The following is a 12,891-nucleotide window of genomic DNA, read 5'->3' on the forward strand; positions in this document are numbered from 1 at the left end:
CCTGTTTGTGTTATTACTTGCTTGTGGTTCCTTACTCTTTAAGACCTTTGTTAATCTCGAAAAGAAGAGAATAGCGGGCATTGCATGTAGGGATTTTTACAGATTAATTTGGGTTAGTTTAAGATATTCAAGTTCTCCTACCTTGTCAAGCAGGTCCGGATGATGAACGGCGAGTTAAAAGTCTTGAAGGGTCTGCGTGCCTGCTTGTATTTTTTTGTCTGTCGCATTGTCGATGATGGGCCAGGGCCGCGTGCCATTTGTTTGGGCCTGCCTTTGTGGAGTTGTGGTCCGCACCTTTCTCCTCACTACGGTGCTCGGTGCTTCCGCTGCATTTCTCTACACAGCCACGTTGCTCCAACAAAAAGGCCATTGCCCCCATGCCCATTTGGTGGTGCCCAGGCGTTCCCTTTGCAGCTAGGACGATACGGCTACACTTTTTTCTCCCTTCCATTCCATTCCATCAAACGGTGGCAAAGTGTGTACCAGTTGCACGTGCACCATGCCGTGTGGGCAAAAGTAGACACGAGGTCATGATACTACATGGCACATCGACACAAAAGCCATCCAGATGCTGAACCAGCGAGCGAGTCATCAAACTCATCAATCATTCAGCTCATCATCTAAGATCACAGGGCAAGCGAGCGAATATTCGCCGTGCACCACGCCGTCGCCGTCCATGTACCATCGATCGTGCACGATCCATTCGCCGCGGAAGACGCCGGCCGCGTGGGCACGGATCGCATCGCATCGCAGTGAGAGCCAGGACAAAATCGATCGCTGGACCCCGGATCGCTGTGCAAAAACACTAGCGCACGCTGCGCGGGAGTCAAGGACAAATCGCTCGCGCTGGCCCCGCGCGCTCGGCTCGCGCGCGACATTTTCTCGGAGACGCCTTGGGAGCACACACGAACACTTCAACTTTGTCACCATCTTATCGCATCCCCAAGTTGCTAGTTGCTACTACTACTACGCTTTTGACTACATTACATATCCGTCCATCCGGCCAAGGCCAGCAACCATCCCGGGCAGAGCTTGTCGCGTCCCTTCTGTCTCCGTCTTCCTCACTCGCAGATAGATAGATAGATAGAGAGAGAGAGAGAGAGAGAGAGAGAGAGAGAGAGAGAGAGAGAGAGAGAGAGAGAGAGAGAGAGCAGTGTTGGGCGATGGCTAGACCAGCTCCGCTGCTGCTTCTTCTCGCGGCGGTGTGCCTAGTGGCCGCCGCCTCCGCCGGCGGTGCCGATGCGGCGGAGAGGAAGGCGACGACGGTCGGCGTCTATGAGCTCAGGAAGGGAGATTTCTCCATCAGGGTCACCAATTGGGGAGCGGTCATCATGTCCGTCGTGCTTCCTGACTCCAGAGGTGAGCCTCTCTCTCTCTCCGTCAAGGACACCAGAGCTTCATTTGCCTCGTGATTTCTCTGCTCGTTTCATGGGGGTTTCGAGCTGAAACTTTGGAGACTTGTTTTCTGCCAGGGAAATTGGACGATGTTGTTCTTGGATATGACACCATTGCTGAATATGTTGTAAGATTTGCTGACCTCATTGTCCCTGTTCTTCTTTTAAGGCAGTGCATATGCTCATATTTTCACTGTTTACTTACCTGTTTCTACACACAACTTGTGAAACCTCATTACATAGCGATAGTTCCCTGTCCTCATTGTCGTTTGATATGGATTGTAGAACAGCATTACATAGCGATAGTTTGTGTGTTTGAGTTTTTTTTTTTTGCACTTCTGTCTGCATCCAGTTTACTCAAATTAGTTTTCTGTTGCTCATCACCCAGTTTCAATTTCACCTAATCACCTGCTACATTTCTGGACCCGAGAAGCAGGGATGATCAACTTAATTGGCCATTGACTATCCCATAAAAATGCTCTCAATTATTTGAACGTTTTAAAAAACTCTCACGAGACCTTTGTTGTCGCCTTCAGTTTGGGGTCAGTTTTCAAACATGGAGGTCCAAGATAGATAAAAAAAAACAATTGACACAAATAGAGATGCTGTTGCCACGTCTAGGAAAATTCAATATTATGGCGTAGTTGCATAAGCATAGAGAAGAGGAAAAGAAATAGCAAGAAACATATGATCGACAAAAGGATTAGATGGATGCAGTTTTCTTTAAGCCAGTGGCCATGTTAGTTTGTTACCCAAGAAATAGTATATCAGTCTCACGAAAGAGAGAGACAGCTGACAACCTCACCATGTGATGCCGGTGTGTTGCCTAGTTATTACTTGTCCCGCACTTTTGCAATAGCCATATAAATACTTTTTTTTTCTTTGTTCTGTTCTTCTTTCTGAACCTTCACTTCTCTCTACATATAATACTATCCCAAATCACAATCCAATCACATGAACAGAGCAGCACAAGCACGAGCAAAATCTTATGCAGACCAATTGAGTTTTTGACAAAGTCTACCTACTTTCAGAAGGGCAAAAAAGTTTCTAACTAATCTTTTTTACATAGTAGTTCATTTGCAAGCTTTCCGTTCAAAAAAAAAATTGCAAGCTGGGTAACCCATCAAAGAAAATGACAGCTCTGAGTTCACTGTATTCAAGTACCTTAAAGGGTAAATGCTAAATTACCTCACTTCAGTTTGCCTTCTGAATTCTGCTGTTCAGAATTCTTCTACTTACTTTGGAGCGCTCGTCGGACGGGTAGCCAACAGAATTGCCAAGGCGCGGTTCGTGCTCGATGGAAAAGCTTATCATCTGTATCCAAATGATGGCAAAAACACACTTCACGGTATTCTTGAGAAATTTCCCGAGGTGCAAGAAATCCATGGTGCATGGTTCATCTCTACGAACAGTAAGCTAATTTTATCTCATTTTTCTGAAGGTGGTCACAGGGGTTTCAGCAATGTTACATGGACAGTGAAGGAGCATGTTGGTGGAGGTGACGCACCATACATCACACTGTACTACCATAGCTTTGACGGAGAACAAGGTATGGTCAATGCAAATCAGCAGAAGTATCATCTACTTTCACCTTTCCAAAATACAACAATTTAGTATTGGATTAGACACAATATAATTTTTACAAGCACGAACATATTATCCAAATTCGCAGTATAAGATCGTGTCTTATTTAGATATCGCTATATTTTAAAATAGAGGAACTATCTTTGCACTTTCATGCAATATGCTTTTGACTTTTTTACATGACAATTCAATGAACTTGACCTTGGATTTGGATTGGATCAAACAAGATAACTTCAAAAGACCTGAAATGCAATTTTGTTGAAACCCCTTTAATCCATTTCCGTAGTATTTACTGAGTCAAACTAAGGCCCTGTTTGGTAGAGCTACAGCTCTCAACTCCTAACTCCAAACTCCAACTCCAGTGGGAGCTAGCTCCACTAGGAGCTGTAGGTGGTCTGAAAGTGTTTGGCTAACTTGCTTGCTCAGCTCCAAAAATCCTGAAAGAGAGGATAGAGGGTAGATAGACAATACTACCCTTGTGTTTTTTCATTGCTGACTTAGGATTAATAATAGATACTTTTCCTTAATAAGTTCAGCACGGTGAATATTAATTTATTTTTCATTTCCTTAATAAGTTCAGCACGGTGATTATTAATTTCTTTTTCATTTCCTTAATAATTTCAGCACGGTGATTATTAATTTCTTTTCCATTTTGACCATCGATTGATTGGGACTGACTGCCCTGCCCGGCCCTTGTTTGTCTTGGTTGTTTTTAAAAGACAACAAGAAACGAGCTAGCTACCCACTGCCATTCATTGCCAGGGAGGGGGGAACACATTCAATCAATCATTATATGATTGGTACTCCAAAATAAAGTAAAAATTAAAGTTGTTGCATGACATATATTTAGTAATAATAACTAGTACCATTATCATCGAAAGATAGAGCATAAGACCGCAAAACAACACAAAATACGATATATGTCCATCAACCTGCAATACGACCGGCTAGGTAATCACGAAATGCATCCATGGCTGTTGGTATGGTGCCTTGCCCCAAAGACCAATGGTTAGCACCGGTATTGCGGATATCTTCAAACATCTTCTCAAGTAGCTCTTCATTTTGCAAGCCAGTCTTAATAAATTTGGTGCAGCCTGGTATGTCCTGCACAATGTCATTGTAAAATGATTTAGAACAACTATTTTGGCACATTTGTTTTCCAATTTAACACATAATTTTGAAATACTTACTGCCTGGTTTAGAAACCCAAAAAATAAAACTCTCATTCATACACTATATGAATCATACCATTGAATTCTTATACAGTCATTTCCTACCCCCGAAAAAAAATAAATATAGTTGCAATGTTATCTACAAATGACAAACAACTGTAATGCTACCAAATACATATTTTGCCACATACATATAAATTTTTCTGACCAATTCTTTCTAGAAATCTAAGTATAGTGAGAATATGGTTAAAGTATACAAACTAAAATCAAGCAATACACACAGATCGGGAGAAATTTGGGGGAGAGAGAGTCTAGGGTTTGAGGGAGCTAGTCCAGGGTTTAGGGTTACCTTGCTCCTTGCACCAGATCTGCTATGCCACCGGCGTCGCCCAGCTCCTGCCGTGCGCCTCCTCGCTGTGGGGAGCCGCTCCCGCCGCCAAGTGCCGCCGCCATGAGGTCTCAGCGCCAAATCCAACCGCCGTGCGCTGCCCTGACCTCCGCCCAGCGCCGCCCAGACCTCCGCCCGGCGCCCTTGCTGTGCGAGAGGAGGCAGCCGCCACCACCGCCACCATGCGCCGTGTGCCTTCACTGCTACCGCCGCCGCTGCCTCAGTCCTCCCTCCCCCTTCTCTCTTCGCGGCCTCGAGGAGAAACGCGATGTGCGCTAGTCTGGCTCGGTGCGGTGGGGAACGAAGGGGTAGGGGCGGTGGCATTCTGCTTATAATTTTTGCGAAAAGTAATGGGTAGCGCTGTAATCAGGCTGGGAGTGGAGCTGTGGAGTTGTGTTTTCCCCGCTCCACCACGCTAGTGTAATTTTTTGGAGCGATCTGCACTGCTCCGTTCCTCTTTTGGATGAATCCGAACCGTTTGGCATAACTCCAGCTCTAGGTAAGGTGGAGTTAGGAGCTGGAGCTGTGCCAAACAGGGCCTAACGGTCAAAATTATGCCTCTGTCGAACAGGATTCCCAGGCGCCCTAGACGTGTACGTGACGTACCAGCTGTCCGGCCCGTACGTGCTGAGCGTGCACATGAACGCGACGGCGGCGGGCAAGGCGACGCCGGTGAACCTGGCGCAGCACTCGTACTGGAACCTCGGTGGCACGGGCAGCGGCGACATCCTGGGTAACACGGTGCAGCTGTTCGCGTCGCGGTACACCCCCGTGGACGCCGAGCTCATCCCGACGGGCCAGGTCGCGCCCGTCACCGGCACGCCCTACGACCTCCGCGCGCCGACGCCCGTGGGCGCGCGCGTCCACCTGGTGACGGGCGGCCTCAGCAAGACGGGCGCCACCATCTACGGCTTCGACACCAACTACGCCGTGGACGGCGGTGACGACGTCGACGCGCACGCGCACGCGCTGCGGCGGGTGGCCGTCGTCCGGGACGGCAAGTCCGGGCGGTCGCTGGAGCTGTGGGCGAACCAGCCCGGGGTGCAGTTCTACACCGGCAACTTCCTCACGGCCGACGTGAAGGGGAAGGGCGGGAAGGCGTACGGGCAGTACGGCGCGCTGTGCCTGGAGACGCAGGGGTTCCCCGACGCCGTGAACCACCCCAACTTCCCGTCGGTGATCGTGAGGCCCGGACAGGTGTACAAGCACGAGATGGTGTACAAGTTCTCGTTCTAGTTTAGGTGACTATACATGGATCATATGTGGTCATTGGTCGATCGCTTCATCTGCTGTAAGTTGTGACATTGTCGGTGTCGGTCGGTGCAATAATATGATATGCGTTGATTTGCAATAAGACGCATGGGGGAAGAAAAGACGAGAATTTTTCACTAGCCAGTTCAGTCTCATAGAGAAGTTGCGGCAAGAGAAAAGCCCGGGATTCTTCCGGCTTGCACCATAATGTGGTGGGTTAGTTGCGGACTTATAAAAGTTTTTCCATACGAGAGCCACTTCTCTCATACCCAAAGTTTTACGGAAGAGGGCTAGCTACTTACCATTCCAACGTAATAGGTTATGTGTGCTGACTTCAACACAATGTTAGTATGGTATCGTAGATAACAGATATGGTATTATTGGTATCAGATATGAACCGTTATACCAGACACAATACTTATAGATATCAGACTTTGATACTTACATATCATAATGACATCGATGTTTTAGCATGGTAACGTAGGTACCAGATTTTTTTTTGGGAGGGTACAAATCAGGACACACACGAACACACACCACAACACACGCATACACACGTGTGCGCGTCCCTAACACATACTAGGATTGAGATTGAAGGCACTAGGCCTCAGTGCACGGGAAATATGCAACCACTGAATGCGCACGCGCGTGTGTACCATTATACCTAACCGGGACCAACCAAAGTCAGTCCCGGGAAAAGAGGGGGAAAAAACCCGGGTGAGCACGAGCGTCGAACTTGGGGTTCGAACGCTCGTGGGCAATGTGCCCACCGGCGTCGCTAACCATCCAAACAAATGCTCGATCTCACGTAGGTACCAGATTTGGAACCGTAGATACCAGTGTTAACAACCAAATTTGGTAACATCTGTGTCAGGAAAGAAGATTGGATCAAAGCAAAGTCAGAGGCGGAGATCGAGTTCGGAAACAGAGCAAGAATCGGCTGGAGTCTGGATCGGCTATGATTAGTATCGGCTGGGTCTGAGTCGGGCTAGATAAGCCGATACAGCCGATTCCAACAATACGACTTGGTGTACAACATCGGGTTGAGAAGATGTGCTTCAAGATGGTTGCCACGCATGGATAGAGTCCTGAGAAGGCAATTGTATCTATTAATTAGGATGTTTTATGTAATTTCCTTAGAGATATGTTTAGGGCAAAAGTTTGCCGCAAAGACTTATGGTATCTTAGAGTTTGTTAGAGATAACAGTCGTGTCCGGTATGGGCATGTCTTGTAATTCTCGGGTATAAATAGACCCCGAGCCCTATGTAATTTACAACACACACGTTCAATACAATTTCGGCGCATCGCCACCCTTTTGCTTTAGTTTTGTTTCGACGAGTTCTTGCTTTCGGGTTGAGCTGCATCGGTTTCGATCTTCAACAAGAGGTAAAACTTGTTATGACGGATTGTGTTCTTAGGATTAGTGCTTCCATCTTTATGATACTCTAATCTTATTTATGTAATTCGTCGAGTTATCATATATCTTACATAATCTCTAGCAATATCACCATCTAACCTATTATCGGCTAACATCTGTTAGCAGAGGGCAACTGATTAGGTTAGATTTTGACGTTGATCTAGATTATATAAGATATCCACCATTCTATGAAACTTCTAGCGGCTTGATTGTCTAGATGTCGTTCTTCTTTTCATACTTAATGATGTATCAGTTGAGTTTGATATATTAAGTCGTGCTTAGAATATCGATCTCTAGCCTACCTTCTAGTTGCCGATTAGAATAGTATCGGAGTTTCAGCCGATCGTATCTAATTTAACTATATTTGTTCTATATGCTTCATTAATATGTTAAATCTGCCCTTTATATCAAGATATTGCTATATCTAAGCATGTTAGGCCTCTGTTCGATATATTATACCTGCTTTAATATCCTGATATAGGGAAGTATCGGAGTATTAGCCGATACATGCTAGATCTATTTGATCGGCTATGCTATAAAGATATATAGTCTTGTTATTGATATATGTTTCAATCTAAGTGATTTATACTGTCTCGGCATGGCGACCGATCTATCCCAATCACTTGATTTAAATATATATCGATATAAGGAGTATATATCGTTAATATCTACAGCCGATCGAGTAGATTTAGTTCTTTCTTACTTATTCACGACTGCCGATCGATACACAGATGACATCGGCTCAAAGATAAATGATATGTCATCGGCATCTGGCCGATCGGCTATCATTTATAGATTTAACCGCGATTTCTTTGCTTTTATTTCTTGTTGATTACATGATCAAATCAACTGGCATGCTAACACACCCGAAGGCGAGCTTTGACCTGCACTGGAGTTAAGCAGATCTCCCAGGCCACGTGTTTTCTGTCAACAACCAGGCATGATATTTCATAAGTACTATACCATGCTAACATCATAATAACGTCAGCTATTTTGTTTGGAACAATATACCGTTTTGTAGTATTTCTATTTATAGAAGTCGTGGACTTACGTCCTGTGTTCGGATGAATCAATAATGAGGTTGATTATGCACTTATTTTCCTTTCTTTCGACCTTTTGCATGGTTTTATTTTACCATGTTGTTTAGAAAAAAGAACGTTATTGAGCTATAATTTACTAGCATCCTGGAAGGCTTCAATTATTAACTATTCAAACTGCACATTTGCTATTCATCTATGCACTAAAATTTCCCCAAATTTCAGACAATCGTTGATTTTTTGTGGATTAAGATGCAATGGCATGCCTATCGTCTTCCACCTTTTAGACCGGGGGAGGTGGGAGAAGAGGAATGGGAGGTAAAAGATGGATTTACCAGCAACAGTGATGGCGAGCCTCGATGGTGGTGACCTTTGAACTCCAGCAGAGAACCGACGTACTAGGTTTTCAAAGTTCGAGGCAATGCGGGGGTGGGGGTGGGGGGGGGTAAGGGCGGTTTTAGAGGGATGGCCGGGGTGGAGGGGAACCTGATTGTGGACGGAACACAAAGGCGGGCGACGAGGTGTCACCAAAACTGCATGGACAGTATGTTGACGGGCGTTAGATCTATTGAGGCGAGCGTTGAAAGCCCATAGATGTCACTTGGCGGGAGTGGTCGAATAGGTGTTTCTTAAAATTCTCCGATCGCAACGGTTAAATTTAATAGGGCGAAACTTCCTAGCAGCTTTCTCAACCAAGCCAAGACAGCCACTCGGAACTTCCAGGTCGTTGTGAGTCGCTCTCACAAGCACCTCATAGCAGGAAAAAATGAAAATAACATGAAGCCTAACACAACGATCAACACAACATGTGTACAAAGTGGAAACATATCACAAAAACATAAGGTAAATCAATACACATGTGGACATGCCATAGGGAACAAGAGAATGAGAGACAATGAGAAAGGGGAAGAGGAATGTGGTGGCGGCGGCACGAGAAAGAAGAGAGAAAGGTAGATTTGGAGAGATTTGGCACGAATCTTAAAGCCATCCTATCCGTCCAAAAATCAATTGACATTTTCCAAAATTTCAGCTGCTTGTAGCAAGTCCTTCAAACCGTTTATTAAGAACACGTCCAAAGGATGGTTCTGAGTTCTGACTTGTGGGAGATAGTTTTGCATGATGCGGCGGCGGCAGGCATCCTACGGCGCACGTGGGTGACAACTGACAAGTTCAAAATCTTATCATTGGCCCGTTTCAGTTTCTTTTTTTCCTTTCTTTTTGAAGAGCTGTGCACAGTTTCAAGAGTGGCCACGCACGTACTAGCACACTTGCCAACTTCCCCAATGACAAATTGTCATCCCACTCGCTCGCGGGCGGACCACCGGATTCCGGCCGATCGAGCATGCACAACCTGCGACCAATGCAAGCGGACCGTGTACCTGGCTCCGTTTCGCTGCGACTTGAGGACACAAACGGATGAAAGGATCAGATCAATCAAAAAGATCACACGCTAGCACGCGCGCAGCGCAGGTGTCTGTCCGTAACCAGGCTGGTCCGGTCCCGCCTCGAACAAACTCGTCCGAGATCGCGGCCGGTATCCGCCTATATCTACATCTATATCAGGAGACCATCGAGAATGAGTTGCATGCATCCCTCTCCTCTCGTCCTGTGAGTTGCCCAAGACGAATCGCTTTGCTCACAATGGCTGGAGCTCGGTTGTCTCTCGCGTTCCTGTGCTTTGTGGTGGTGGTGGTGGCCTCCGCGCTCGCCGGCGGCGCCGGTGCGAGGAAGACGGTCGGCGAGTACGTGCTCAGGAAGGGGGACTTCTCCGTGAAGATCACCAACTGGGGAGCAACCATGATGTCGGTCGTCCTCCCTGATTCCAAAGGTACCGTCATGTCCCCTCTGTTGAGCTTTTTTTCTTTATGGCGTTTGTGTACTTGCGTGTGTTGGTCTGAATTTGCAGTGCTTGTGTTTCTGCAGGGAATTTGGCTGATGTTGTGCTTGGCCTAGACACCATTGCTGAGTACGTGGTAAGAACACCAAACCCCTTCCAAAATTTAATGTTTTGGGCAGGAAATGGCAATATCATTCAGCTTCTTCTTTTGCCTTCTTCTCATAGTCCATTGAAACCCAAACTTGTTCTCGACAGTTAAGGCCTCAGCTATTAATGAATGGATGAATGAATCTTATATTCTTTAAATTTCCTTTTTTTTCCCCTGTACACTATACACAAGATAAAAGTACTTGTCTGATCAAGAAATTGCTTGCCCTGCACTCATTTGGAACTTATTCCAGATACAGTGATGAGAAAGGTGTAAAAAGGATGTATAACTGACAAAAAGATGGTGGAATTTTGAAAAGAGTAATTTTCACAAAACTACAAATATTTTGATTAAACTATCGTAAAACTATAGATTTAAGGCGTTATACCACAAAACTACAGATTTAGCACCATATTTATCACAAAACTATAGATTTAAGGTTAAGTATCACAAAACTACATATTTAATATTGAAGTTGTCACGAAACTACAGCTTTTAGAGTTTAAATCCCTAGCACCATTATTATGCTGGAGCTATAAATATTATTGTTCTGTGACTAAATTAGTTCTAAAACTGTAGTTTTATAATAATTTAGTTACTTAACATGTAGTTTTATAATAGTTCATTTTAAATATGTTGTTTTGTGATAAATTTGGTGTTGAATGTGTAGTTTTGTGATACACCGAGTTAAATATATAGTTTTGTGATAGTTTGATCATAGTATATGTAGTTTTGTGAAATTTACTCTTTAGAAAATTTTAAATCACAAATGAAATACGATTGGAACAAACCCTGACAAACATACTCCGTATCAAACAGTATGCAATAAATTATGATTCTTTGTCTGCAAGTGACCAAGTTACTACTAGAAGATAAACAATGCTCATCAGCACAGGCAAAACAACAAATACCATATGACGTAATTTCCTCTGAAAACAATCGTTTGACCGGGGGGATCGCCTTGGCAGTACTCTTCCCTTGTCATCTGTCAACATGCAAAGCTGATGTAAATCCCTTTTATTATTGTCATTTTCCATATGTTTCACACTGTCACTTAGTCCAACTATGACGTGGTCAGAGTATCATCCCTTCAATAGAATCGAGTCTAAGCAAAAAATAAATAGCTAATCTTCAGAGGTTCAGCCAGCCAGCAAAAATTTCAGAATGCTTATCTAAAAACCTTGAGCTTGCCAGAAAACGATGGTCCGCATCTCCAAATCACTGTTCCGTTCTACCCTTATCCATTTTCTTCTCATCATCTGGAATATCATTCAAACACACAAGCAGCTTTTGTTTACCATACCGAAGAACGGTCTGAATCAATAGACATTAACATTTGCGTTATCACTGTCGAAAATATGGCAAAATAATTCAAGTTGTTTTTATCTGTAATGATCTTCTTGCTCATGCCAACCAGAACGACACTAATTACTTCGGGCCGGTTACCGGACGGGTCGGGCAGAGGATAGCCAGGGGGCGGTTCGTTCTCGACGGGAAGGTGTATCACACGTACATCAACGACGGCAGGAACGCGATTCACGGTATGCATTGGTGCATGGACGCATGCCTTCAGACCTCAGATCAGCCTGGCCAACAGATTATTAAATTCACTGAACTCACATTCAGGTGGACACAGAGGGTTCAGCAAAGTCATATGGACGGTGAAGGAGTACGTCGGCGGCGGCGACTCGCCGTACATCACCTTGTACTACCGCAGCTTCGACGGAGAGCAAGGTGTGCAACGAAATTCCAGATGAAAGATCGAGTTTCTCTTTTATGAAATTTGGAGTCGTAAATTAATTTGTGAATGGCTATCGATCAGGTTTCCCCGGGGACCTGGACGCGTACGTGACGTACCAGCTGTCGAGCCCGTACGTGCTGGCGCTGCGCATGAACGCGACGGCGCTGAACAAGGCGACGCCGGTGAACTTCCTGCAGCACACGTACTGGAACCTCGGCGGGCAGGGCCGCGGCGACGTGCTGGGGCACACGCTGCAGCTGTCGGCGTCGCGGTACACCCCGCTGGACGAGGAGCTCCTCCCGTCGTCGGGCGTCGTCGCGCCCGTCGCCGGCACGCCCTACGACTTCCGGCACCCCACCCCGATCGGCGCGCGCATCCGGCAGGTGATGGGCGGGCGCATCGCCGGGTACGACATCAACTACGTGATCGACGGCGAGGGCATGCGGAAGGTGGCCGCGGCGCGGGACGGCGCGTCGGGCCGCGCGCTGGAGCTGTGGGCGAACCAGCCGGCCATGCAGCTGTACACCGGCAACTGGCTGAACAACATCAAGGGCAAGGGCGGCAAGGTGTACCAGCAGTACGGCGGGTTCTGCCTGGAGACGCAGGGGTACGTGGACGCCGTGAACCACCCGGAGTTCCCCTCCATGACGGTCAGGCCCGGCCAGGTGTACAGGCACGACATGGCCTTCAAGTTCTCCTTCTAGCTCTCTAGCTGATCAGTCAGGATGATCGTGTGGTTGTAGTATACCATTTTTCAAGATTGTGCGAATAATTATTGGCGTGTTGTTGAAATAATTGAAGAATGGGGTCGTTCTCAAGCATGCGCTCCATGAACAATTATGTTTGCGGCAAGCTATCATGTTCATGAGCAGATATGTACACGTCACATTATCAGAAATCCATTCGTGGTATTCGTAGAGA

At 46.0% G+C, this 12,891-nt stretch overlaps 2 protein-coding genes and 1 non-coding gene across 3 annotated transcripts; 2 read left to right on the plus strand and 1 right to left on the minus strand.

Annotated features, from left to right (window-relative positions):
* Positions 1 to 1,014: 1,014 nt before the first annotated feature.
* On the plus strand, positions 1,015 to 5,892 carry LOC4336037 (uncharacterized). The gene is made up of 5 exons (XM_015781427.3): positions 1,015 to 1,359; positions 1,473 to 1,522; positions 2,619 to 2,742; positions 2,836 to 2,943; positions 5,110 to 5,892. Exons 1-5 carry the CDS (start codon positions 1,164 to 1,166, stop codon positions 5,772 to 5,774), a joined length of 1,143 nt encoding a protein of 380 aa, XP_015636913.2. The 5' UTR covers positions 1,015 to 1,163; the 3' UTR covers positions 5,775 to 5,892.
* Positions 3,756 to 4,840, minus strand: LOC4336038 (uncharacterized). The gene is made up of 2 exons (XR_010740689.1): positions 4,500 to 4,840; positions 3,756 to 4,082 (listed from the first exon to the last, which is right to left on the minus strand). It is a non-coding gene; the product is annotated as an uncharacterized protein (transcript).
* A 3,541-nt stretch (positions 5,893 to 9,433) lies between the features above and the next one.
* LOC4336039 (uncharacterized) lies at positions 9,434 to 12,891 on the plus strand. Its single transcript, XM_015778757.3, has 5 exons — positions 9,434 to 10,072; positions 10,168 to 10,217; positions 11,647 to 11,770; positions 11,856 to 11,963; positions 12,052 to 12,891. The coding sequence occupies exons 1-5, from the start codon at positions 9,661 to 9,663 to the stop codon at positions 12,672 to 12,674; spliced, it is 1,317 nt and encodes a 438-aa protein (XP_015634243.1). The 5' UTR covers positions 9,434 to 9,660; the 3' UTR covers positions 12,675 to 12,891.

The sequence above is a fragment of the Oryza sativa genome, chromosome 4 (genome assembly GCF_034140825.1).
Source record: "Oryza sativa Japonica Group chromosome 4, ASM3414082v1".
In the NCBI taxonomy this organism is placed as follows: Eukaryota; Viridiplantae; Streptophyta; class Magnoliopsida; order Poales; family Poaceae; genus Oryza; species Oryza sativa.

Coding starts and splice junctions, on each gene's coding strand:
- LOC4336037 (XM_015781427.3), top strand. CDS start 1,164: ATGGCTAGACCAGCTCCGCTGCTGCTTCTTCTCGCGGCGGTGTGCCTA. Junction 1,523..2,618: donor ACACCATTGCTGAATATGTT/GTAAGATTTGCT, acceptor TCTGCTGTTCAG/AATTCTTCTACTTACTTTGG. Junction 2,944..5,109: donor TAGCTTTGACGGAGAACAAG/GTATGGTCAATG, acceptor TCTGTCGAACAG/GATTCCCAGGCGCCCTAGAC.
- LOC4336039 (XM_015778757.3), top strand. CDS start 9,661: ATGAAAGGATCAGATCAATCAAAAAGATCACACGCTAGCACGCGCGCA. Junction 10,218..11,646: donor ACACCATTGCTGAGTACGTG/GTAAGAACACCA, acceptor CATGCCAACCAG/AACGACACTAATTACTTCGG. Junction 11,771..11,855: donor CGGCAGGAACGCGATTCACG/GTATGCATTGGT, acceptor ACTCACATTCAG/GTGGACACAGAGGGTTCAGC.